Genomic DNA, 27,546 nt, shown 5'->3' with positions numbered 1-27,546 from the left:
TGCCCAAACACATTTCTTCGGGAGCTTTTCTGTCTTGTTCACTTAGGCTCCTAGTAGCTAGCATATGTGGCATTAACGAAACACGTTGTAACGAATAAATGAAGATGCCATAACGTATAAGACCCCTTACCACTTGACCCAAAGTTACCTATCTGATCTCCTCTTGAGTTTCTCTTCCGATAAGCAGTATGTTCCAGCCACACCAAATGTTTTACCATTCTTCCTACATGTGGGGCATTTTATAGCCCTAACATTGTGCTTATCCTTTTCTTCTCATCTGTCAGGAATCAATGATCACCCAGGCAGTTAGACCCAGGGGAATGAATTGACCTTATGTCTGCCTATAGTTATTGTTTTCATTAGCCCAACAAATATTTACTGAGCACATACTATCTCTTAGACACAGTTATAAGTCTGGGGGTAGGGATACTGTTAATGAACAAAAAGATAAAGTCATGCCCTTTCTGGAACTTACATTCTAGTGTAATAGCAAATCAAGAATTTGTCAGGTGATGATGGATATAAAGATGGAATAGAAGACACAGGCGCAGACGAGAGAGCATTTTTTTTTAATGATTATTTTTGAGAGAGAGTGTGCTTGTGCATGTGGGTGGGGGGAGGGGCAGAGAGAGTGTGGGATAGAAGGCCCAAAGTGGGCTACATGCTGGCAATAGAGAACCCAACATTTGACATGGTTAAAATGTAGTTGAGGGGAATAGTACCAAATGGGATTGGGTAGTGGGTTTGAAGTACATTGGACAAATAATCAGAGGGACCTCCTGTAGGACAGGGTAAGGGCTTTGGACTGGTCTCAATACTCTGCCTTCAGTGTACCGCTAATCAGCCTGACTCTGTCTTGATGCTCCAGCCCTGATTCCAGCCTTTTGTTAGATCAGGAGCCTGAAGCGCACTAGCCAGAGTGGCTTTGGTGGCTCTGGGCTCATGCAGCTTTGCAGCCAATGTCTGACTACTCAGCAGTTGATGCTCTCTATCCCTGGTAGCAGTGGGAGGTAGACTTAGCCCCAGCGTTAGACCACCTACCGTCTCGGGCAGATCCCCTCATCTCTCTGAACCTGTATTTTCTTGTCTAAAATGGACATAGTTTAAAAAAAAAAAAAAAAGGCTGTTAGAGGGATAAATGACTAGAATGTAACCCTGTAAAACTTTCTCTCTTGTGTTCACTGATAGACCCTAAATGCCTAAACCATGCCTTGTACTCAGTAAGTGTTTTTTGAGTGAATCCGGAAATGTATGGTTGAACCGTGTGTAAAGCACATGAAACAGCACCCAGTACATAAATGCTCAGTGCCTGGCAGCTGTTGTTATTATAGTTGTTCGTGTTTTTATTTTTAAAATTACGTTCCCTGTGATCATACTGTAGTTGTGTTGCAACTGTTTTTCCCATGTGTGGGGCTTGTCTACTGCAATGGCCATTCTGCCTGGGCTCATGGTACCTGCTTTCTGTGTTTATACATACGCCTAGGGAAGCGGGCTTGGGCTGGGCACATGCTTTCTAATTCCTGTTCACTCTGTTCGCTCTGACCTCAGAATTAGTTTCTGCTAGCCCTGGAGAGACTCTTGTTTCTGGTTTCTTTTTCCAGAACTGAACTCACTTCTCTCTCAGGTTTGTTTATTGATTGATTGATTGATTGATTGAGATATCATTGACAAACAACATTCTATTAGTTCCAGGTATATAACATTAAGTGATTTGATGTTTGTATATATTGTGAAAAGATCACACAGTAGGTCTAGTTAGCATCGGTCATCTTACATAGCAAAAATTTTTTTTTTCTTGTGATGAGAACTTTTTGCATCCATTCTCATAGCAGTCTTCAAATATGCAATGTTTATTAAATATAGTCACTCTGCTGTGTATTACATCCCTATGACTTACTTGTTTTATAACTGGAAGTTTGCACCTTTCGACCACCTTCCCCCACTACACACACATACATACTCTGCCTCTGGCAGCCACCAGTCTGTTCTTTGTATCTATGAGCTCATTTTTTTTTTTTTTTTTAAGATTCTATGCATAAGCAAGATTGTTTGATATTTGCCTTTCTCTGACTTACTTCATTTGGCATAACATCCTCAAGGTTTATCTGTGTTGTTGCAAGTGGCAAGATTTCCTTCCTTTTTATAGCTGAGTAATTCTTTTATCTTTACATGACATCAAGACTACTTGTGCGCTCATCCTGATAGCCAAATACCTGCTCCTGCGCTTTAGATCTCTCCCTGCAATGTTAACACCTGTGTGGCTACACTGAAGTTTTGTTTCCCCCCCGCCCCCCACTCCTGGGGAGCTGCTGGTGGGTTGGCACTTCTCTTGCCATGATATTGTCCTGGATTTTTACCTGGTTTCTGTGCTTCCGTCTTTGGCTTGCCCCTGTTATTACCCACAGTGCCTCATGATTCACAGATGTGGCGTGGATGGAATGAAGTGACTTTGGCATAGCAGAGACCCTCACTGCATGTTTATGGAGAGATTTGGCTAACTCACAACCCCCAAGTGTGTGCAGTTCTTCAGAATACGAATGACAAAAATAACATTCTACTACACTTTGTATTAATGCTGGGGTGGAGTGTTGTTTGGAATCTCAGTTGACATTTTTAAAATATCAGTGTGAACTGCATCGTCATGGTAATTTAACACTTTGCCAACAAAGGAAACAGCGTGATCCTTACTATCAGGAAAATATAAGTTGCTGCATGACAGATACTGTTTTACCAGTCCTTATGAGAGACATAATGTGAGATATTTATGGAAGGGTTTTGTTTATAAGAGTAAAGACAGATATTTTGGAGTAATGTGTGTATGGATCATTGAAATCACTGAAGGGGATTTCAGCTGAGATTCCACTGGGTCTCTAGTTTAGCTCTTAGTATTGCCAGTATGGTCATCAATGTGATGTCCTCTGTCCCATGCTACAAAGCAGTGGAAGATGAAAGGCTGGGACAGAATGGCAAAGTAGGTTTGAACTGATGTTTATTTTGTACCATTTGAGGTACTTTGATTATGCATATGCCTGTACCAAATTGATTAGTCATTGTGAGGATATGTGAGCTTAGAAAAGTATACTTTTACACTTAACTTAAGTGATTATAAATTAAATGCCCAGCTATCTCTCTCTTGAGTATCTGTCCAGTGTGGGAGATGAAGTTCCTGTATCATGCAAGTACATGAAGCTCTTGCGAAAATATTGAATGAGCCACCAAGGGTATATGAATATTTTCAAAACACTGGGTAGCAGATGACATTACCATAGATTTTTCTGGATGTTGAAATCAGGATGGGATTGACTTGCTAAATTAATTATGAGATATTTCTAGGATAGGATGTATAATCTCATAAAGCCAAGAAAATATGTTGAAAGTTTAAAGAAAGAAAAAAAAGGAAATAGCTTTGAAACCATGGTTTTATTTAACCTGTTACTGGTATTTCCCCAAATGTTGATTCTCATCAGTGACCAGAAGGTGTACATTCAGTTCACCTACTAAATCAACTCAATTCTGAGAGGAGCTGTGCACTGAGGTCCCAGAGCTCCTGAGGGAGAGATGGCGGGGGAGGGGGAGGAGGGGGCAAGGAGTAAATATGGGGGAGGGCAGAAGAATTGGTTTGGAACAGAGGTATAATGCTTAATAATCTTGAGACCTTGGACAGTTTAACCTCCTTGTGTCTCAGATGCCTCATCTTCAGATAATACAGCCTTGACCTCTGGGGTTGCTGTAAGGACTAAATGAGTATCTCTTAGTACAAGGCCTCATCCTTAATAAATATGCAAATATTACGTTTTATTGTTATGTTTGGTACCAAGATAATAATAAAATGACTGTTTTTGTATGCTATGATGTGTTTTGTTGCATAGCGTTAGATATCTGAAACTGTTGGCTGAGTGTAATTCTAATTTCTTAGGTTTGTTGATCTTCACCTATAAAAAGCAAGAGGAATTCACTGATTCTCTAGTGTTTCAGCACAAGTTTGGGGTTGTGGTAAAATAATTGCGTTTCCTCCAAAGAACCAGATGGCCCACAGTCAAGAGGAGGGAGAAGAAAAGACTTGCATTTTAGGAGGACGAGGGCAGATAGATTGTAGTAGTTGCCCTGGGAAAGTTACTTCCCCATTCTGTGTTTGTTTATTTTAATTTTTTTTTTTAACGTTTATTTATTTTTGAGATAGAGACAGAGCATGAACAGGGGAGGGGCAGAGAGAGAGGGAGACACAGAATCTGAAGCAGGCTCCAGGCTCTGAGCTGTCAGCACAGAGCCCGACGCGCGGCTCGAACTCACGGGCCGTGAGATCATGACCTGAGCCGAAGTCGGATGCTTAACCGACCGAGCCACCCAGGCGCCCTCCCATTCTGTGTTTTTATGAGATGATCATTGAGTATCGGTCCCAATTCCTGCACATTCCATTCAAAATATTTTGCGATGTTAGGATCACTGAAGTTTGTGCCTGTACTGGTTGAATTAGGAGAGCTGCTGTCAGCTGGACTTCTGTGTTGCATATCTTACCTGGCAAACAGGAAGGTCCAGACACAGTTCTCATTCAGTGCACATGTAATTGGTCAACAGCCAGCTAATAAATCTGATGGTAACTTTTGCTTTAATTAATAAAATGTACTCATGCAAAACAAGTAATTTAAGTGTATACGCATGCGTGTGTACCTGATAATATGCATATATACACACGTATATAAATTATATAGGGTTTATAATATTAAAATGCTTATTACAACATAAATATAGGAAGAGTACCATGTTACTAAAATTGATGACTGTGTAATTTTATTTACCTCTTGGGAATCAATTGAGCTATTGATTCCACAGCAAATGTGTTTTGATTAAGATCATGGCGAGATATGTTTGACAGCAATTTCAAATTATTAGAGTTTATTACATATTCAGAGTCTACAGTCAACTGAGATGGTATGTATCTGATTTTAGCTTAGAGAGATAAATCTATTATTTTGTTTCAGGTACTATATCCTCTATACAATTACCATGTGCCTTATAAAAACCCTACCCTTTCTGGGCTGGTCTGGAATATGGTATGATGCTCAGTGTCTATGTTTATATTAAATAGGGCTAGAATCATGAATGTAGAGATTAATGTGCTTTATAAATATTTACAGTATTGCTTTCAGGCATATATACAGATTGAATCTGCACTAGTTGAGTTTAGTAGTTAATGATTGGTTTTTTAGTTGTGAACATTGTTATTTATGGTGTTTATTATGACTGTGGCAGTGGATGATCCTGGAAAATCACGGAAAGAGGATTATTTCCAGAGAAAGCTTAATTCCTTGAAAAACTTTCAGTAGGTTTTATTTTTCCACTTTTGTATGAAACTCAAATGTACATCCTGTCTTTAACACATGTAGAATTATTCAAGAATAACAATTAAAAAATCATGAAAATACAGTGATATTTAAGTGTGCTAAATGGAACATGGGCCCAATCAGGTTTTCATGATTTATCAGTTTTTAACTTCAAAGACTCTGGTTAGCTTGCATTTTTTAAACTAATGAGTTTATCACAGCCCGTGAGGAGCGTGGTGAAAGTGTATCAGCTGTAAATTGGTACAAAGCACTAAAAGGGACATTAGCCTCTAATCAGATTCCAACAGTTCATTAAACCTGTCTTTCCAGAATCGCTCTTTGTCTTTTCCCTGCCTTTGCAAGGCATCTTCTTCCCTTTTCGTCTGGGCAAGACCTCCTCTGGGGTAGGAAGCAATATCAACTCATTCTTCATTGTCTACCAAGCAAACAGCCTAGGGGATGCTTTGTTAGGGTAGGTGTCTGGCCGCTGTGAAGGGCAGGGGTGTTGAGGGCTGGCCGGCTGCGGGAAGGCTTTCTTGAAACTGGGTGGTTGCAAGCCAAGCTGGCTGCTTCCAATCACGGAGGCAAGTGGCACATTAGGATTTGAGATCCATGCCTGATGTGTAAACAACTCACCAGCCTCCATGAAAGGATTTCAAGCTTGGAACAAATTAACTGAGCTTGCCAGGGATACCACAGTTCTTTCTGCTCTGAGCTATTAGGATGCAAAATGCCTACAAAATATGGACGAGTCAAAAGCACAAATTTAAAAAAATGTATCCTGCCAGTTTTAATAATACTGCACATTTCTAAGAAAAGAACCTGACAGTAATTTTTCTTCTTTTTATTACCTGATAGGCTAGGTAGCATGGAATTTTTAAATGCTCATTAGTTAGCTCAAGAGTAAATTTGCTTTTTCTTCCTGTTGATGTCTCAGAGCAAATATTTGTGATAAGAGGCCCTATAAATTTTATTTCTTCTTTTTCTTAAACAAAAAGGAGTGGCAAGAAATAGAGATAATTAGAGCTTTACTATACTGCACTCTGTCGGTATTATTTGGTAATAAAAACATTTATGATTTGTCGAAGTGGGAGTTGTTTTTATTTAACTGTCTATTTGATAGAAAAGCAGCTATGCAAAGGGCAAAAACCTGCAGGTTTAGAAATGCTATTAACCTTTGTCATCATGTAGGCAAAATATTTGGAAACAGATCTCTTTTTCTTTTCATGAGACCACGTTAGTATCATGTGCTTATGTTCTGTGACTGAGTAAAGAAACCATTCTAAAAACTCAAGTCTAGTCATTTTTGTTTCTTAGTTTGGACAGGATATGAAGGTAAAATTGACATTCTAAAAATGTTTTAAAACATGATTTTGGCCTGAAGCAAGCACTGGTAAGTGTCTTTCTGACTCCCTTCATAGATTATTGACTTTAGAAAATCCCCAAAGCAGTGAAAATTAGTAGAAAATAACCTTGATTTAATCTGTTTGTAAATATTGTTTGAAATTCTTTTGAGTCACAATAGAAATAAGTTCTCCTTTAAAGAAGTGGCAAATTCAGCCAAACATACACCAAAACAGAAAACAAATTTATTTTTTGGTCACGACTTCAGCTTAAAAATTCATTCTGAATCCAAAATTTATATTAGTTGTTCTTGAAATAGAAGTTTGGGGTGGATATATAGAAATTTTCATTTGATCTGAATTGTCATATCACAATTTAGTGTCCAGAATTATATTATCTTGGTTTTTAAATTATGTAGACTTTGATAATAATATGAGAGCATCGTCATTATTTTTATTTATTTTCTCCTTTGTGGATTTCTGCACAATATAACCTCCAGAACTCAGGAAGAAGGAAACTTGTCTTCTGTGTCCCTCCACTACTGTGAAAGTGTGATGAATTGTTCCAGCCCTATATATATTAATGTTAAGGTTTCTTTACTCCAGTTTATTATAGTCTGACCTCCAACCCAGAGGTCAGCGAATCAGACTGATTAATTCAACTTCTTGGTCATTATTTCAAATGATAGTTCAGAAAGGGGGCATAATTGGTTATACTGCTATTCTCATTTAATTATACTTCATTGTTAAAAAATTAGGTTAGCAGTACTAAACGTACTACAGTGAAGGAAGACTCTACCAGATGTCCTGTTTTGAATGCTGTATAACGGACTTTCCCTCTCTCTCTCTTTTTTATTCTCAGAATATCAACACCTTTGAGAACAGAATGTTAATGCTTGATGGGATGCCGTCAGTCAGAGTCAAAACAGAGCTTTTGGAATCTGAACAAGGGGTAAGTTTCAATGATGCCCCACCCTCTTCTCTTTATGATAGTGGCAGTCATTTACAGAGCATATCGAAGTTTGCAGAACAGTTCTGATTTGCACTTGCCTGGCTTTTCTCTCTTGAGTAAAAATCACCAGAGACTGATTCTCATCCATTTGCGACTCAAATATTCCTAACCTGGAGAAGATAACTTCCTAAAATCAGGAAAGCACAGTGACCTTGTAACAACCATATGGTTTTATTTAAATTAGTGAATGTTTTGAAAAGCTATTAAAAAATTCAGAGCAAAGAGGGAAGTATTAAAAAATAAGATGGGACTATAAACTCCATGTCAAAATGGCTTCTTTCTTTCTTGGGAAATTACAGAGTACAGGTATGAGAATGTTACTGTTTGTTGGATTGATTTCCCTTTTGACATTTGTATTTACCCTTTTAAACTTCATGAGGGCTAGAGGATAGTTGAGGAAATACAGGTCAGTGAGTTTGAAATGCGCATAAAAGCAAAAAAAAGGCTTACTTAAGGATACATAGCGAAATTGACAAATTAACTCATGGCTACTGAAAATATGAAGACGTAAGAACACATCTTTAAAAGGATGTGGGTGATTTTATCATTAACATTTGTAGCTTTGCAAGTTAAAATTATAAGGGCAGTATGCCTGCAGCATTGGCTGACCATGTTTTGTATTGAAGTGAGAAAGCATTGCTCCTGTGCCTGGGTGCACTGCCTACCTATGCTGCTAACCTACCACCACTGAGACGGTACAGATGACCACAAAAAGTACACAAATTAGATACTTGATCTTATTCGTATAGCTCTTATTCAAAAAAAGCAGAATATTGGCAATATTTTGTAAGTGAGCCATCAGAAGAAATTTCAAATATGAATAAAATTTCACTTATAAGAATCTGTGTGCATGTGGGACCCCATTCAAGGGGTTAGGATACTATTAAATGTTAAAAGGACTTGGTAATGAGGAACTGAGGTCATGGATCCAGCTGGTAGCATGTAGAGGGTTTCTCCAATGACTTCCACATTCCTGAGCAATATAGGGCAGGGTGTATGGCATCCCAATGTATATTTCTCTTCCTCGCTCTAAGCCTGTGTCTGAAACAGACCCCCATCATGGGAGGGGATATCATTTCACCTTTATGTTCCGTGTTCGTTGTAGTAGCTCCGCAATGAACTTGGTGGGGTATGTCAACCAATAACGCACCTTCCCAGTTCTGTGTATGACATGATGACTCACCTGGGCTCGTCCTAAAACTTAGGCAGTGGAGCATTGTGAAAGAAAGACTGTGTGGCAGCTGTTAACATCATTTGTTCATTGTAGACAAAGCTTCAGAAGAAGTCTTATGTTCACCTGGATTTTCTAGCCTGATTCATCAAGTTAAACTCTCTGTCCTCCCAGCCAAGTAGTTTTTATCTTTGCTGTTTACCCTAACACAGGAAGGATTTGTTTTATTTCTTTGGAATTTCTGTTTTCTTAATCTAGGTGCATGAGCCAGTTTCATAAAATTTCCAAAACCCCCTCATTTAACACACCGCATAGACCGTAGCATCTCATTCACAGAGGATAACTTTTTTCATTGTCGATGACAAAATGAGAAAGTGGCATATTGCACATTGTTGCTTTTTATTCCACAATATATTCTTCAACTTGAATAGCAGTAAAGGTACTCAAGTCTTGTGTGTTGGAGGAGGGCAGAAAAGTACAGAAGGCAGTCAGAGACCGCTAGTCAGAGCCACGATGGTGCATTGTGGTCACCGGTTCTGGGAATGTTTGGTGACATCAGGATGTTTCTCTCTCCTTTATTATCAATTTATAGTTTTATGGTAAGTTTGAAAGATTGAGATGCACAAAAAACAAAAGCCAATAGTTCCAGAAGTTTTACAGTGTGAATAAGAACCTCAGGCCACATCATTTATGGAAAGTATTTCCTGCCCTTAAATAGAGACAGGAAAAATGGTAGGTTCATAGGTTTTACTTAATGCCTACTCATTAAAATCAATTTTTCCTTCTTGTGAATGGAGCTGATGTTAGTATTTTAACCCTAATTTAGATTATGTACATGGAAGGAAGGGAAAGAAAACCCTGATTTTAGTCTTTTGTTTTGTATGTATTTTTGTTTTGTATGTTTTGTATGTATTGTTTTGTATGTATTTCTTTTTGTTTTGTATGTATTTTGTATGTATTTCTTAAATACGTGGCAGATATAATTTCATTCTCTTTCATAGTAAAGCTTCAAGAGAAGCAGCCCACAGTGTTTAAAGGGATGTCTTATGATCTAATTATTTATGGAAAACAATAATTTGTATTTAGTCACTTGCAATACTGTACATCAGTTCTTCTTTAAAGTTAGAATTAAATCTAGATTTTAGTGAACTTCACTCTTGGTCATTTTACTGGAGTTTTTAATTGGGGATAATGGGATGGGTAATATGCTGTATAATTTCAGAATCAGAACTCTTTTTAGATAAGGAATGTTAGTAGTCTAAAGATTTCTTTATTTCAATCTTACAGGATTCTTTATTTTTTTAACTTTTAAAAATGTTTCATTTATTTTTGAGACAGAGAGAGACAGAGCATGAGCGGGGGAGGGGCAGAGAGAGAAAGAGGGAGACACAGAGTCAGAAGCAGGCTCCAGGATCTGAGCTGTCAGCACAGAGCCAGACGCGGGGCTCGAACCCGCAAACTGTGAGATCATAACCTGAGCCAAAGTTGGACGCTTAACTGACTGAGCCACCCAGGCGCCCCTCAGTCTTATAGGATTCTTTTCTCATTTACTGATAAAAGCTGGTTGAAGTTTGATTCTTTATAAGAAAATGTAAAACTTGTTGAAATTAAAATAATCACACGTGTGATTATCGGCTTCTGAAAAAAGATGAGCTGTTAGTTACAATGGACACAAAGTTAGAGGAAACAATCCCCGAATCACAACGATGAATGAGAAAGCCTGAGCTGGATGCCAAGGATCGGATCCCATAATCACTCTGGAAAACCTACTTTTGAGGCTGTTTTTTAAGACATGACGTTTAACGTCTATCTCTTGGGGAAGAAAAGTTGAGTCTGCCATTCAGGCTCTAGGAGGCATCGCAAAGATACGCTACTTCACATGACATCCTGTTTCAGCGATTCACCACGAAGGCACGTATGCCCTTCTCCCCTTCTGGCTAAAAATAGTTCCTTAGGTCTTCCACTGTCAGCTGCTCTATACATCTCCCCCCACCCCTCCAAGGAATTCAGGACCCAATGACCACATTTCAGAGTGGGAAGACAGACTATGGACTGGGCCTAGGTCAGCCACTCTGCTTTCTCTCTTCTCTGAAAAGTTCTGGCTGCCTTGCCTCATTCTCTTCAAGTGTGTGTGTTTTATAGTGTGCGGATGTGGTCAGATCTCTTCAGTCAGATTGTGAGCTCTTAGAGGACAAGAAGTATTTCGCGTATTTTTCGTGTAGGCCCTGGCACATGGTAAGTGCCCAGGAAATCCATGCTTTACATATCTCAGCATTATAACTGGCATGGTGAAGAACTACGAGACCAGTCAAGAGCTTGTTATAAACCTGCTCTGCCTACTTCATCCAGTTGTTGTGAACAACAACAACAACAACAACAAAACTGGAAATACTGGCAACATACATGCTCACTGGTGGCATAGTCTTCACCTTGCAGCCACGTGCACTTGGATAGATAGAGGAGCATATTGACACCGACTGTCTGTGCCTTCCTTCTGTTTGGGATTCTAGGACTCCTGCATCCTTAGTTTTGTGACATCTGAGTAGATTATTATTGCAGGCTCTTGAAATGTGACTTCCGTGTTCTCCAGGCTTGTCGGTAATACAGCACACGCTGCTAAGCAGTCCATGGGAAGGGCATGTGCTCTTGTGATACACTTCAGGGGCACAGCAAGGAGTGTTGGAATGACTTTGACTGTGACCTTTGGTGCTTGTGTCCTGCTGTTACAAGAGCTTCCCGAATGCTGTCAGCCTTTGGATGTTCTAACATGTTACTAAGCAAAGGACTAAAGCAGGAAGAGGAGGACTGGAACGATTCCACCCAGAGATAAGGCAGTGGCAGAGAAAGGGTACTGCCTCAAAGACATAAAATGTGGTTTTGTTCCTGGCCTTGCAGCTTACCGGCTCGAATGGCATTGGGAAGTTACTTCTGATCTCCAGGCCTCTATGTCCTCATCTGTACAGTGGGGGTATTAGAAGCCTGCCCAGGATCCATCTGACATTGTCTGAGTCTGGTAACGGGCCAGGAGGGAGAGAAAGCATTTCCCATTATGAGTTGAACAATCCTACTACAATACACTGCCATTATAGGAAGCTGCCCGTTTGTGGAAGTAGAAATGCATAGACTTTAAAGACGGACAGACTGGAGTTCAGACGCTCAGTCAGCCAGGGGCCGGCGGTGTGCGTCCCGTTTGGTCTCCATCCACCTGTTTCTCCTCTTCTGGGAAGTGAAGTGAATCACCCAGCCTCATGAGAGCCTGCCTGCATGTAGTGGGTGTTGAATAAATGTTCTCCCTTTGAAGAAAAGCAGGAGGGGCGCCTGGGTGGCTCAGTCGGTTAAGCGTCCGACTTCAGCTCAGGTCACGATCTCACGGTCCATGAGTTCGAGCCCCTTGTCAGGCTCTGGGCTGATGGCTCAGAGCCTGGAGCCTGTTTCCGATTCTGTGTCTCCCTCTCTCTCTGACCCTCCCCCGTTCATGCTCTGCCTCTCTCTGTCTCAAAAATAAATAAAACGTTAAAAAAAAAAAAAGAAAAGCAGGAATAAAAAGGGCACCATTTCCTCAAATTTCAATAGTTGCCAATTCTCCTATCGTGTTTAGTAGGGATTAAACATCTGAGTTAATTTATAATTTTAAAAGAACATTTAAGGGAAATCTCAAACTGGAACCTTTATTTTTTTTATTTGAATTTTTATTTAAGCATATCTGGAGAAAAATTTCAAGATCTGATTAGATTTTATCATGTAAAAAAAAAAATGGAATAACGATGCCAGAAATCCATTAGTTTGTTAAGACAAAAAGATACCAAATTTTGGTGTGGCAGTGATATTTGGCCATATTTTTTTTAAAAAAGGAATTCTGAGTTTGTATACTTCAGAGATAACTTATTGATATATTTACTGGTGAGATGATTGGTTGTCTGGGATTTGCTGCAAATGAAATGGGAGAGCAGAATGGATGGGGAGAAAGATAAGACTGGCCAGGATTCAGTCATTATTGAAGCCACACAACAGGGGGCTCGTGTAACCATTCTGCCTGATTTTGTGTATGTTTGAAATTCTTGAAAGTAAATGTTTAAAAAGGAAAAGAAGCTCTCTAAATACAAATATAAAAATACATGGGTGCACAGGTGTCAGAGGGAGACATGAGGGAAACATGCCTCACTCAGTTAGCCTCACTGTTTTCTGAGTCTGAGGGGAAGCAGCTGACCTGAGTCCCTCACCAACCACAGCAGTGCTAAAGCCTATGGTTCCCCTCCCTTTTCCTTCCCTCGGTGCGATGTAGGCAGAGTAGTGGCAAAAGTGGAGCAAAGAGAGAAAGACGTTCGGTGTTTTGCCAGTTTGAAGTACTCTAAGGGAGTCAGTGACTGGGCCGTAAAAAGACCCTGTGTGTTCCACTGGGGGATGAAGCCTAACACCTCTTTACGACGGGTGTGGAGTGGGGAAGGGTGCAGGTATGGCAGCAGACAGATTTAATTGTATTCTCCCTGGCTTCCTAACAGAAAAATGCCAGGCCAAAGATCCCTCTGAGCTCCCTAATTTTAGAGGCAGGACAGAGGGAATAATGGCTCTTTTCCTAGCTTGCAGTAACTTTTGCAAACCATTCTGCAGGACATTCATAACGAGGTGGTGAAGGCATTTCTGTAACACAAAGAACTGACTAGTACCATGAAGTCAGCTATATTGAGTTTTTGCTTGATGTTTCTCATTATTCCTCATCATCCCAGTACAAGGAGCTTAGAGCTAGTCAGGGCTCAATAAATAGTGATTCAGATGCTATTTATTGTAAGTGAGAGCTAGTGCCAGACTGTAGAATATTGAGAATTTTGAGACAGGTGCTATTTTGGAAAAGACCTCAATCTTTAGGCTTAATAAAGAAATAGAGACAGGTGTAAGTATCGTAGCCAGACGTACCCATGGGCTAGGGAATGTTTAAGACAGGCAGTTACATGAACATTTAGTAGCTTTAGAGAAAAGGAAAAAAACAACAACAACCCAACAACAAAGCCTTTTCTTTACCTCAGTAAAGCGTTATGTTTAATTTAACACAAAAGGTTTCATATATATCTGTGTGTAAAAGCTTAGTAAGACAGTGTTACTTTAATGACTTTATCAGAAGGAAAGAAAAGACATTATAAAAATGCCACTTGCGTTACCCTTTAACAGAGCCTCATTATTACCTCCCCTACTGGGGAACAGGAGCCAGCATAGCTAGTAAATTGGTAGACTTATCTTAGACATATGAATTTGCTTATCATTTAATATTTTCTGATGACCCACTGCTTGAGATCTTTTGATCTGTAGTGAAATCTTTGCATGTCGCTACCTGGCTTCAAAGAAAAACTTGCAGGAGCTGTCTTCTTGCTAATACAAGAAGACCATTTAAAAAAAAAAAAAAACAGGAAAGAATCTCTGTGCTTGCAAAACCCATTTTAAGGAAAAGCTATCCTCCACTAAAGAAGCAGTGTTGGACTGATTTTAATAATGTCAGAATGGCCAATAAATGTATTAATAGAAAGAATTGAAAATCAATGACCTGTGATGGTAATTACAGATAGTACCCAAGGGAAATATAGCAGGCAGACAAATCCTTTCCCTTGGGGCCTGCCCTGGGCAAAGCTATGAAGTTGATAATTCTGCCCTCCTTCTTTCCCGTTAGCAATGTACTTTCTCCTTCAACTTAATTCTCCTCCACTCACAACCCAGACACTCCCAACTCCCTCCGCTGTGATGGCTCGTGCTACCCACAGATGACCCATTCTAACTGTAGTCTTCTTAATTGAGGAAAATGTAAAGTGCTATTCTCTCCAGGAGTTATTTGCATTTTTATAGGGTCAGTGCTTTGTAAAAAGGAACACTTCTTGAAGAGATTTCATGCTCTGAGTAATTTGGAAATTTTGATTTGGGGAAAATTAACCTCTCCAGAATATTTCAGTTTATGTTTTTCCCTTGTGAACTAGTCTTTGTGGTAGGGTTTTGTTGTTTTTTTTTTTTTTTTTTTTTTTTTTTTTTAACAAAAAAAGGAAAATCTGGATCCTGAGGTAAGTGTTTCTCTTTACCTAGGTGTGTTTTCATGTGCTAACATTTGCATACTGATTCACAGTTTATAACTGTCAATATAGCTTATTTAACCCTTGGAGGACTTTTGCTTCTGACCATGAGGGATTAATTGCCATGGGAATTGACCTCTTACCATAAACAACTAGAAAACCAGACAAAAGGTATAAAATGTTTTTACATATTGAACAACAGGCAGATAAGGACTATGATCCTGGAGAGTAAGGCGGGAAAGGAGGTGAACTCTACTGGTGCCTTAGCTTACAACCTAAGGGCGAAGCCGGAAGGAAGAGTCCAAATAGGGCCTAGCTGTCACTGTGTTAGGCGGGCAGTGATGATTGGGATTTGGGAGGGGTCAAGGCAAACTGGTTTTTGAGGGGAACAGTAATAGCGAGGGAGAAGTTGTACAGAGAGCTCTGGAGATCTTCAGAGTGGTCGCCTTGAAAGGGTTTGCCTAAGTAATGATCTACCTATGTGTGCAGGAGGACAAGGAAAGAGTAAGGAAGGCAACAAAGTGGAACAGTTCTTAGAGCTCACATACAGTTCACACATACCCAGAATGGAGAGACCCCTTCATACATGAGGCATTTGGTAGAGGTCTCAGAAGGGTCACAGGTTAGTCATGGGGCTCAGTTAGTCCCACGGTAGTCTGGTCAGGGGCTTGCCATGATGGACACGAGAAGCAAATCCTGAAAGGGTCCAACTGATCTGCAAGTTACACAGTTGTGCCAGAACAAAATCCAGCACTGTAGAGAAAGACACAACAAGCTATAGTCTTTGATAATGTAAAAGTTGCATCATCTGGCATTTGATGATAATTGATTGGATTGAACAGTTAGAGAAAAAGACTAAGAAAATGAACAAAGCCTTAGTGACCTATGGAGCAATCTTAAGTAGTCTAACGTATGTACAATTGAACCATCAGGATGGGGAGGGTCAGAAAAATTATTTGAAGAAATAATGGCCAGGCTGTGATTGTATAGTGGTTAGTACTCGGTGTCGTGAAGAAATAATGGCTGGACATTATCCAAATGTGATGAAAACACATAGATCTAAGAAGTTCAGTTAGCCCCAAGCCGAAAAAACCACGCCAAAGCACAAAATAATCAAATTGCTGAGAACAGGTCTTGAAGAACAGTCTTAAAAGCAGCCAGTGGAGAAAAGGAGAATGTGTATGTTGTAAATCCTAGAGCAACTACACACATGCACGTACACACACACACAATAAAACAACCAAATATAGTTAATAAACCAATGGTGAAAATGAACTGTAAACATTTTTAAAACTACTCAGTTTTATCTGAATGAAGGCAGCAATGAGGAAAGATGAACAAGGAACAGATAGGAGAAATAGAAAAAAAAAAAAGAGCAGGTTGGTACCTTTATTTAATTTTTAATGTTTATTTATTTTTGAGAGAGACAGAGACAGAGACAGAGAACGAGAATGGAAGGGGCAGAGCGAGAATCCCAAGCAGGCTCCGGGCTCTGAGCTGTCAGCACAGCACCCTATGTGGGACTTGAACTCAAGAGCCGTGAGATCATGCATGACCCGAGCCAAAGTTGGATGCTCAACCGACTGAGCCACCCAGGTGCCCCAGCAAGTTGGTACATTTAAACACAGTATGTTGATAATTCTGTGAAATGGAAAGAGTTTAAGCACTCCCTTTAAAAGATAGTCAGCTGGGAAATAAAAGCAAGTCCTAACTACATGCTCTCTGTAAGATGTTCTCCTTAAATATAAAGATACAGGTACACTGGACGTAAAATGATGGAGTCAAGAATAGTCAAAATCGTGAAATAGAAAAGAAAATGGTGGTTGTCAGGGGTTTGGTGGTCGGGGCTATGGGCTGCTGTTTAATGGTATAGTGTTTCAGTTTTGCAAGATGAAAAAAAGATCTGTTACAGAGTAATGTGAATGTGGTTAACACTACTGAGCTACACATATAAAAATGGTTGAGAGTGAATTTTATATTATGTGTTCATTACCTCATTTAAAAATAGGTTTAAAAACCTACAGAACTGAAAAAAAAAAAACAAAAAAAACAAAAACTGCAGCACGGATGATTCATAACTATACCAGAGAGCTTATATGGATCACTGAACTGAGTGGCTGAAAGAAGACGTTGGCAGCAATGTTTCAAATGGCCTCACATGGGATGTGACTCTTTTAAAAACATACTTGTTATAGCAGCAGCCACTAGTGAGTAAGTGGCCCTATTTTTACCTACAATGGCATACTTCTTAAATAAATGTTGGGTTTAATAACACCCTTCTTCTGACGCTGGAGGAAAAAGTTTTGTGTGAAACGTGAGGTCATTTGTGTGTAATTTGCCCTGCCTTAGTGATTGTGGGCCAGGCTTATCCTTCTGCAGATCAGACACTGGAATTCTTCTGTCTGATAACATTTTTATTATTAAAAAATTGAAATATGTAAAAAAAATCCTTTCAAGAAGAAAATGAAAGGCATGATCGCGTTACCTTGAAATAACAGCCATTAATAGTTTAAAATATTTTCTTCCAGAAATGTGTAGGTCTATACCAAACATTATCTTAAACAAAGTAAAAGCATAGAAAAAGATACGTATGTATAGACTAAGTCACAACAAAAACAAAACTGTGGTCCTGTATTAATATTAGACAAAATAGACTTCAGAACAAGGAATATAAATAACCAGGATAAAGTGGACCATTTCATAATGATATAGGAATCAATTTATTAAGAGGACATAACAGTTCTAAATGCTTTTGTGCCTTAGTAAGCCCCTGGGTATATGTAATATCATCCCCATTCCTAAGGAAAATCGCACAGATGCTGTGTGTCAAGATCATGCCACTAGTAGTAACAGGGATGGAACTGGAGTCTGTGTCTTGTAAATCAGAATTTTGTCACTATTGCAAGCTGTCTCTGTTGCTCAATTTTGATAGCTATTGTAACTAGGATGTTGGAAATGATCTGATCTAAAATAACTCTCACTATAATATTAATGTTTAAGAAGGATTTAAGCAGATCCTACAGAAAATTTTAGTTCACGCCAATAAATGCTAATTTACCAAGAGAGACTCAGTGGCCATTCTAGTAGTCTACAGTAAGTATGAGCTCTCAGATGTCTCTTTTATCTTAATTGCATAGGATTAAAAAAATTTACTCTGTAACATGTTTATTTTAATATACAGTAATGTTGGCGGGACTCCTGGGTGGCTCAGTCGGTTGAGTGTCCGACTTCGGCTCAGGTCATGATCTCTTTGTCTGTGAGTTCGAGCCCCGCATCAGGCTCTGTGCTGACAGCTCGGAGCCTGGAGCCTGCTTTCGATTCTGTGTCTCCGTCTCTCTCTGTCCCTCCCCCGCTCACACACTGTCTCTCTCTCTGTCAAAAATAAATAAACATTAAAAAAAATTTATTGTACAGTAATGTTCGCAAGCACATAACAATAGGTTAAAATGTACAAAAATATTCCCTGGTTATCAGATGGGCAAAGTTTTATTTCACTGTGTTCCTATCAGTTTCAGAAATCTGATTGAGCAGAGCTGACACCACATATCAGATTCACTTTCTAGAAAACTTCTCTGTCTCTGTCATAGTTTCTTAAGAACCCAGAATTTTATAAATATGTAACAACAGAAAGATGTCAAAGTCGCCTTTTTTTTTTTTTTTTTTTTTTTTTTTTTTTTTTTTTATTGCTTTACAAATTATGTCTTGCTACCAAGGTACATTCCACCTGGTGGCACCTTTGATCAATTTAATATCTTCCTCCCTGGTCATGTCTCTGGCCTGTGGAAAAATGAATCTGTCTCTGATCCACTGGTCAGTCTTTTTTCTTGTCTGGAGGAATTATTATCAGATGATTTTCTTAGTAAAAATAACCTATGTCTCGTCAGTCGTAAATGAACTCTGACGATAAGATGACTGACTCCTAGTTCTTATGACCAATTCTGTTTCTGACTCTCAAACGTCAGTTTCATTGCTGTGCTTTTGTCCTAAATAATTATATATTTTTCAATAAAGCCAATAAGATGATGGTTCATTCTTAAAGCCTATATTTGCTAAATAAGATAATCTTACTATTGTTTAAAGTTAAGAGAAAGAATGTACTTACGTTCTTTTTTTTCGAAAACCTTAGTTATATACTTTTTTCGTTTTCAGCTTGAAAGGAATTAGTACAACTGTAGGTGTAAAACCTCTGACCCTTTGTCTAAGTCGGCTGTAAGAAGGTAGAACAAGTCTCTTGGATCACTTCAGGTTTTATTATAAATGTCATATAAAGATGAATATTCAGAGGCGCCTGGGTGGCTCAGTCGGTTGAACATCCAACTCTTGATTTTGACTCAGGTCATGATCCCAGGGTCGTGGGACTGAGCCCTGCATCAACCTCCATGCTGAGTGTGGAGCCTGCTTGAGGTTCTTTCTCTCCCTCTCTTTTTCTCTCTTTCTCATTCTTGCTCCCCCTCAGTTTCTCTCCCCCACTCATGCACTCTCTCTGTCTCTCTCTCAAAAAATAAAAAAATTAAAAAGGATGAATATTCAGACATAGATCATCAATATATTAAACGTAGATCATCAGTATATTGTTGTATTTACTAAAAAAACAAAGAAGCGAAGCATCTGAGGCGAAATATTTTCTATGAACAGTGCAGTGGCTTCTGGCACATTTTAGGGACCTGACAGTTTGGACATTGTTTTTAGGCCCATACACTTGATCTTATCATGTACAAGATACATTTTCCCCATTAAATATTATACTCAATAATTTTTTTTTTTTAAAGTAAGCTCTTGAAATTTTTTTATGTAAGCTCTACCCCCATCCTGGGGCTTAAATTCATGACCCTGAGAGCCAGAGTCACATGCCAGTTGAGCCAGCCAGGCGCCCAAGTAAAACCTTACTATTTTGTTGGAAATTTTAGTTTTTTACCTTAACTATTTTGCATGGGAAAATGATTTTCATATACATCATTATTAATATGATAAATGTCAATAATATGTCAAAACTCTTAACATCTATTATTTTATCAAATCATAAGTTAGATATAAAGGCAGTTTTCTCTCTCTGTTCTCATTGCATGGCTGTCTGCTGTCATTTGTTCTCATCTCCCTCCCACCAAATTATATTTGCCACAGTGGCTTCTGATTTCCACATTGACATTCCATATACACATATCAGTGGAGATTTTACCTTCATCTGTCCTCCTTGGATTATTCTGGGGGTATATGTTCACATTTATGTGTGAGGTTTTGAACTACAAAAATATTTCTGAGAAGGATGTGAAACATTTTCCTATATTTAGTCATAGGAAGGGACTAGAATATTCTAGAATTCAGCTAGAATAAATGAAATTGTATACATAATGTCTAACATAGTGCTCTATGTTAAGTAAGCAGTAAAAAGCAACTGCTCTGGGGGCACCTGGGTAGCTCAATGAAGCATTCAACTCTTGATTTTGGCTCAGTTCATGATCCCATGGCTGTGAGATCGAGCCCTGCTTTGGGTTCTAGGCTGGCTGTGGAGGCTGCTTGAGAGTCTCTCTCTCCTTCTCTCTCTGCCCCTCCTGTTCTTCCCTGCTCACTCTCTCTAAAAAAAACCCAAAAAACAAAAAAAAAAACCCATGACTCCTCTTGCAATTGTTTGTAGTCCGAATTTCTTCTTAATTTAATGATAAAAGCTAATATTTTATATATGTAAATTAAGATGCATGCCTAGTAAATTTGCATAGATCTTGAAAAAAAGACAATATTAGTTATGCCTCAAAGCTACACTGTTTCATAAGACTCTATTATCAATTAAAAATCGTATTGTCAATCTATATGTTTACACAATAAAAATAATATATGTTGATATTGTTATTATATACCTGCCTTTATCAAATTCGCATTTAAAAGTAAGCACCTGGGTGATCAGTCGGTTAAGCATCCAACTTGATTTTGGCTCAGGTCATGATCTCATTGAGTTCTAGTCCTGCATTGGGCTCTGCTCCTCACTGTCAGATTCTCTCTCTCTCTCTCTCCCTGTGTCTCTGACCCTCCCTGCTTGCTCTCTCTCTCAAAAATAAATAAATAAACTTAAAAAAAAATAAGTGTCTTTAGTTATTTATTCTTGGTCTTAACTCAGTGATACTGTATCCCATTGTATATAGCTAACTGCCTAAACATAAAGAGCTAAAAACACTTGTTACTGTAGAAAAACATTTGAAATATTATTCAGAAACGTATCTGGCCATGATAGTTAAAGGAATAATGCTTTAAAAATCGCTATTTTATAAAACAAAACGAAACTCTTTTCTAGTATTTATAAAGGATTTTATTTTAAATTTCTGTTTCCACAAAGATAGTTATATTGCCAGCATTCGAAAGTCTCCATTGTCTTGGAAAATGATCCTTACAAAAATAATAAGAGAACTAGGAGAGGCAAAAAGAGTATACGATATGTAACGTGGCTAGTTTCTTAAATTAGTATCTTTTGCTTTTTTTATATAGGAAAAATGACGCATATTGTTATGCTATAACATTGTGAAATAGTTGGTGGGGGGGAAGTCACCAAGTAATTGATATCCCTAGTTTTTGAATTACATAAATTATCGTCTTTATGCCCTGAAAAATGACTTGCTGTTTTAAGAGACCTGTGGCCTTTGTTAAAGGAGTAAATTGTTCCCAAATGAAGTGACGTTGTGCCTACATGATCTGACCCTGTTTTATGAAGCTGAGATTACTCACCAAGACTCAGCCCATTATCAGAATATGTATATTCTTTTGTGGTTGCTTGACATCTTTTGTTTATCATCTTGAATTTTTGCTAGCTTCCCCGTATTGTGATTCTGATCCCCCCGAGACAGCATCTTTAAAAACTAACGAAAACGCCCCCTCCAGTGCTAGACTTTCTTAGAGCTAGGATACCGACCTGTGGCCGGCCAGTTGCCCCACCCACTGGAGGGATGCAGAAAGTAGTGCAGGGCCGCCTGATTATGGCAGGACTGCTCTGTGGGTGAGTGCAGGGGCAGGGATGCCTGGCTGTTTGGAGGAGGCTGTGACAGACGTTCTGGCGTCAAACACTGGAAGACGGCAGTAGTGGTATTTTCACTGGATGTGGCTTATGTGGTTTGGCTTTCCTCCGCCTGTATTGTTCCTTGCTACCGTAGGATTTAAGTATGGTTCTCTGACCTACCAAGAAGCTTTCTGGACCGATATTTAAAAATATACATATCTCCACTTAAACTAGTCAGAGTGTATTCTGTGGTTTACAACTGCTACAGTGAGGTATATACTCACTTTCCTGCTTCAGATATGCTGGAACTTAGCTCGGTAATTCTCTGGTTAAGTGTGTGGACTCTGGAGCTACACTGGCTATATTTATGTTCTGGCTCTACCATTTTGTCTGTGACCTGGGCAAGCTACTTAATCTCTCTCTGTCTCAGTTTCCTTATCTATAAAATGGGGATGATAATAGTCCCTGCCTCATGGAGTTTCTGGGAAGATAAAAGAGTGAACATATGTAACAGTTTATTACCTGCTAGCTGTTGCTTCATCCTGATACCCTCTCTGTTCCTGTAGCTTATTTTGGTCGTGGTGCTGCCACACAACTCAGGACAGCATCTCCCTTCCATAAAGCATATTCCCATTGATCTCTCTCTTCTGTACTTGTATTTAACTAACCTGTAGTCACTACCCATCTCATTTAGCACTCAATTGAGTTCAAATTGCATTCTGCTTTCTTTTTTTTAAGTTTATGTATTAATTTTGAGAGAGAGAGAGAGATAACATGCAGGGAAGGGGCAGGGAGAGGGGGAGAGAGAGAGAATCCAAGAAGACTTTGTGCTGTCAGGGCAGAGCCTGAAGCAGGGCTCGATCTCCCAAACCATGAGATCATGACCTGAGCCGAAATTAAGAGTTGGACACTTACCAACTCTGCCACCCAGGTGCCCCTAACTATCTGATTTCAAGCACATTCATTTGTGAATTCCATCTCAACCCCTGGATGGGGATGTAGGTCGGCAATAGCCTAACTGAAGGAGCCCCACAGTTTATTTGGAAGATGATTCTAATATTAAATGTCCCAATAGGACTAGCTGTGAGGGGTAGCATTTAAGGACACTTCTATGTGTATGTGTCTGGTCATTTATATCCTCTCATCTAATGCCTTTGGCAATCCTACAGTACTCATCTCTACCAGTGAGGGCAGTTGTAATTAACAGTGGTTAAGTCACTTTTCCAAGATCACACTGCTTCTTATTGTCAGAACCAGCTGTGTTTGAACTAAAAAAAAAAAAAAAAAAAAAAAAAAGAAAGAGAAAAAAATAGATTTTTTTCGGTGATAGTAAGCTGCCAGTTAACAAATGCTAGAAATAGCCTAGGTGAAGGAATCATGGGAAATCACTGATTTTTGCAAGTCTTGAAGAATCATTTAGTTCTCATGTTTCATGAAAAATTTCTCGAAATAATACCATCCATTGATTAGTTGACTGAGTCTGATTTGGTTAATGTAGCCTTACGTTTATTGGCGTTGGAAATGTATTTTCTTCTGCCTTCTTCAGAGTTCATAGTCTGAAGAAAAGTGGTGGCAAAGTACTATTTTGCATCTGTAACTATCCCCTGCATAATTCAGAGTACTTTATTGTGTGGTATCATTGGAGGTGTGCATAAATTTGGTGAGAAGATAGTAGTGACTACTGTGATCACCATTTTTTCATGTGAAAAATTGGCAACATAATAATGCGATCGCTTGCCTGGAGTCCAGAGATCAACAGTGGCAGGAAGGCCTGGCTCTCACAACTCTTAGCATTGAGCTAAAGGGTTTAACTGTATGCATATTTCAAGTGCTTTTATATGTACTGTATACACTTTAGGATGTTCAGTAGAGCTATGGACAGGCAAGATCCCCAGAAATGGTCACGGACTTAAGTGATATATGTTACTGGGACCAGGAGGTGCTGACCTGATGATACAGATGGAAATAGAACTGAGTCTTGATGTAAGAGTTTGGAGAGCAGTTATAGAGAAGGCGCAAAAAGACAGTGTTGGTTAGGTGGAGATAGTGTGGAAGGACGTTGATCGGTCTGGGGATTATCCTTGTTTAAACGACCATCTGAGAGCAGATTTTTCAGAGTAAAAGAGAGTATGATTCATCCTTTTGTTGGGACAGCAGAGCTCCATTACTTGCAATATAAAGGAATAATGTTGGCCTGTCCTTTTTTTGGGGGGGTGGTGATCCATTGTCTCTGGCGCTGTCCTCACTCTCAGCTGACATACTGGTGTGTCTCCTTTTTTCTCCCGCCTTCTCATTTGTGCTCTTCCCCACTTCTTGCTGTGGCACTGAATTTTCAAGGCTGTTCGGCTGTTCCACAGTTCATTTAGATACATTTGGGACTATTGATATTTGTTCACATAAAAGCTGCGTTATAGTTAAGTGGTTAGACATTTGAGTTTCATGCTTCACACCCTTTCAGATTCTTTATGTCATTTCATTTATCTAATATGATTTCATTGTAATTCTGTGTAACACTTTGGGAATAATCTGTGGGATTACTTTGGGCCCATTATTTTTATGGACCCAGAGAGTTATTTGAGTGCCGTTCTGTCATGTTCTCAGTTACAGTCTTAAAATGGTGCGTGAGTCTAGAGACACTCTTATTTTACTGAAATCATTCAGTACTGTAGATATGCAGTGAATTTAACCCGATTCTGCATAGCTACCACTACTTGGGTAATTCAAGCAGAGAAACAACATGTTCTTAAAAGTGAATCAATTGTTCTGTGTCTTCGGTAAGTTAAAAGTGATTTTGTCTGATTAGTTTTGCAAAATAAGTTATCTTTGTATAACATCTTTCGTTCCTAGTTATTTGTTCACTCATTAAAATAAAAACTGAGCAAGGAGGGATATGGAACAGATATATACAAGACAGAACCCTGAAAGTATGAAGTTCTATGTACAATTCAAGTTTTAGGTTTTTACACTTTGTTATGCCCTCATGTGGCTTATCATTTAAAGCGTTGGTCATGTGATACCTAAGTACCGTTTTAGGTCTTGTGAATATCCTTTGTGCACTTCTGAGCATTTTCATGTGCATTATTATTTGATGTTTGTAATAAGTCAGTGAGGAGCTGGAATAGAACAAGTATTGTGAACGTCATTTTTCACACTGGAAAACTGAAAAATTAAGTTTTTACTCAGATGTAGTCTGGTTGGATAATTGTTTCTAAGGAATGGCCAGAGAATGCAGATGTTCTTGTTTGACCTTGATGATCAGATGGTGAACTAGGGGAAGGGTATTAATCACAGGACTTAGAAACCTGAGGTATGGAAAGCAGCACTTTTCCGAGTGTGATCTGCTGACCATGGCTGCAAAATCTCCTGGGCTCCTGCCTCAGACCTACCTAGTCAGAATCACTGGGAACATAGGGCACCTTGGTGGCTCAGGCGGTTAAGCATCCAGCTTTAGCTCATGTCGTGATCTCGTGGTCAGTGAGTTCGAGTCCCATGTGGGGCTCTGTGCTGACAGCTCAGGGCCTGGAGCCTGCTTCAGATTCCTTGTCTCTCTCTCTCTCTCTCTCTCTCTCTCTCTCTCTCTGCCCCTCCCCTGCTCACACTCTGTCTCTCTCTCAGAAATAAGTAAACATTGAAAAGAATTAAAACAAAACAAAACAAAAAAAGAGTCTCTGGGAACAGGAAAAAGCAACCGGGGTGCAAAGCAGATCCCCTAGGCGATCCCCATGCTTCCCACATTTTTAGAACTGGTACAGAGTGAGGTAATATGGACTCTGGTTCAGTAGGTTCCTTTTAACTATGATTTCCAAGGTGCCACCATCTAACCTACAGAACCTCCCTTCTGTCAGGGAGTGATGGAAGTCCTCATGTGGTGGCTGTGACCCTGTGGGACAGTCAGCCCTGGCTGATGAGCTGGGCTCTTCAGGGGAGTCCGTGGCGATGCAGTCTGAAGACATCCTAGCAGTTGTTAGTACCGAAAGTTGATTAGTAGATGCATGTGAATTCTGAATGACACATAATTCCTTTAAAACTCAGTGAGAGTTGGGGCACCTGGGTGGCGCAGTCGGTTGGGCGTCCGACTTCAGCCAGGTCACAATCTCGCGGTCCGTGAGTTCGAGCCCCGCGTCGGGCTCTGGGCTGATGGCTCAGAGCCTGGAGCCTGTTTCTGATTCTGTGTCTCCCTCTCTCTCTGCCCCTCCCCCGTTCATGCTCTGTCTCTCTCTGTCCCAAAAATAAATAAACGTTGAAAAAAAAAAACTCAGTGAGAGTTGTGAGGAAATTACACAAGAAGTAGAGTCAGTGTAATACGGATAGTACATGGGCCCACTTTCTGCAGCAGCCTTCCGATTCCTGTGGAGCCCAGTGAATTCCCATTGTCAGGTGCAGTATTGTATTTTCAAGTTCTAAGCCAATTACCATTGAATCGTGAGAAATGTACTTAACTCCACCTTTGAAGAAGTAGTTCACATTTTAGTCATTGACATTTTATTTTACCTCTTCTCTGCTAAGAGAGTGAATGACTCATTTAGAAGTTAAAAAATACTTGAACTGTTTAAAATATTGATGTTATAAGTGCCATAACTTAGAAGAGGAAGCATGAAAATTGGCATTTAAATGATGTCTCTAAAGATTCCACATCTTTTGTGCAGAATGAGAGTCGCTATAGGAGTAAAACGGTGGTGTCGTGTCGGGTTCCGAGTTCACCTCGGAAAGCGTGTCAGCGGGGGCCGTGGGGTGGGGGGTGCATAGAAAGCCGCCCTGCAGAGGGGGGGTCTGGAGGGTCATAGTCACTCTGCACTGTCCTGGCCAGTCAGGAGCCCTAGCATGTGATTCCTCTAGGGGAGTCTTTCCTAATTACCAAAGAGGTGCCTATTCTAATTTTTTTTTTTTTTTTTTCAAGTTTGAACTGAAGGGTCTTTTGGGTTAGCTGAAGACTTACACAACACCTGGGACGGTACATAAAGTAGGTTCTCAACAAATGCTGATTTCGTTTTAATTTACTCAGCCTGACTCGAAATCTGCGATTCTGTGTTTGTGTTTCTGTGACACAGTGTCATGGGCCTGCTCCATAACATCCTAATCGTGTCACCTCTGGCGTGGAGTATGCCTCTCTCTTGACTGCATCCCACCCCCTTCCCTCCAACAAAACAGACGAACACATTTTAATATCTTTTTTTTTTTTTTTTTTTACATTTATTTATTTTTGAGAGACAGAGAGAGACAGAGTACAAGTGGAGGAGGGGCAGAGAGAGGAGGAGACACAGAATCGAAAGCAGGCTCCAGGCTCGGAGCTGTCAGCACAGAGCCCGACGTGGGGCTCGAACTCACAAGCCGTGAGATCATGACCTGAGCCAAAGTTGGACGCTTAACTGACTGAGCCACCCAGGTGCCCCTAGACAAACACATTTTATAAGATCGGACAAGACTCCTGTCACCCCCTTCCTCTCTCTCACTACCCCCTTGTTTTCCAGAACCCAGTCTCTGATTTCTCGTGGTTTATCTGCCTTGGTCCTTCCTTGGCGATCAGAGATGCGCATATGTGAAAGTTGAATTATTGATTTAAAAATCAACTTAATTAGCAACTTATTATTTCTGTTATTTCTAAATAATAGCCTAATTCGCTGTTTTACTTTGAATCTCTGGCAAGTGACTTTCTGTGCAGCCAGCATAAAACGG

General features: G+C 39.6%; 1 protein-coding gene across 11 annotated transcripts in view; it reads left to right on the top strand.

Moving 5' to 3' along the window:
* KLF12 (Kruppel like factor 12) overlaps positions 1-27,546 on the top strand; it is a 444,745-nt gene that overhangs the window by 185,439 nt on the left and 231,760 nt on the right. For all 11 annotated transcript variants that reach the window (XM_045478946.1, XM_045478937.1, XM_045478928.1 and 8 more), the window contains one exon: positions 7,527-7,616. In XM_045478946.1, the coding sequence (XP_045334902.1) occupies positions 7,527-7,616 (90 nt within the window). The remainder of the gene's footprint in view (positions 1-7,526; positions 7,617-27,546) is intronic.

Source organism: Leopardus geoffroyi, chromosome A1, assembly GCF_018350155.1.
Source record: "Leopardus geoffroyi isolate Oge1 chromosome A1, O.geoffroyi_Oge1_pat1.0, whole genome shotgun sequence".
NCBI classification, from domain to species: Eukaryota; Metazoa; Chordata; class Mammalia; order Carnivora; family Felidae; genus Leopardus; species Leopardus geoffroyi.
The sequence above is the reverse complement of the archived record's forward strand: the minus strand, read 5'-3'. Positions and strand labels throughout refer to the sequence as shown.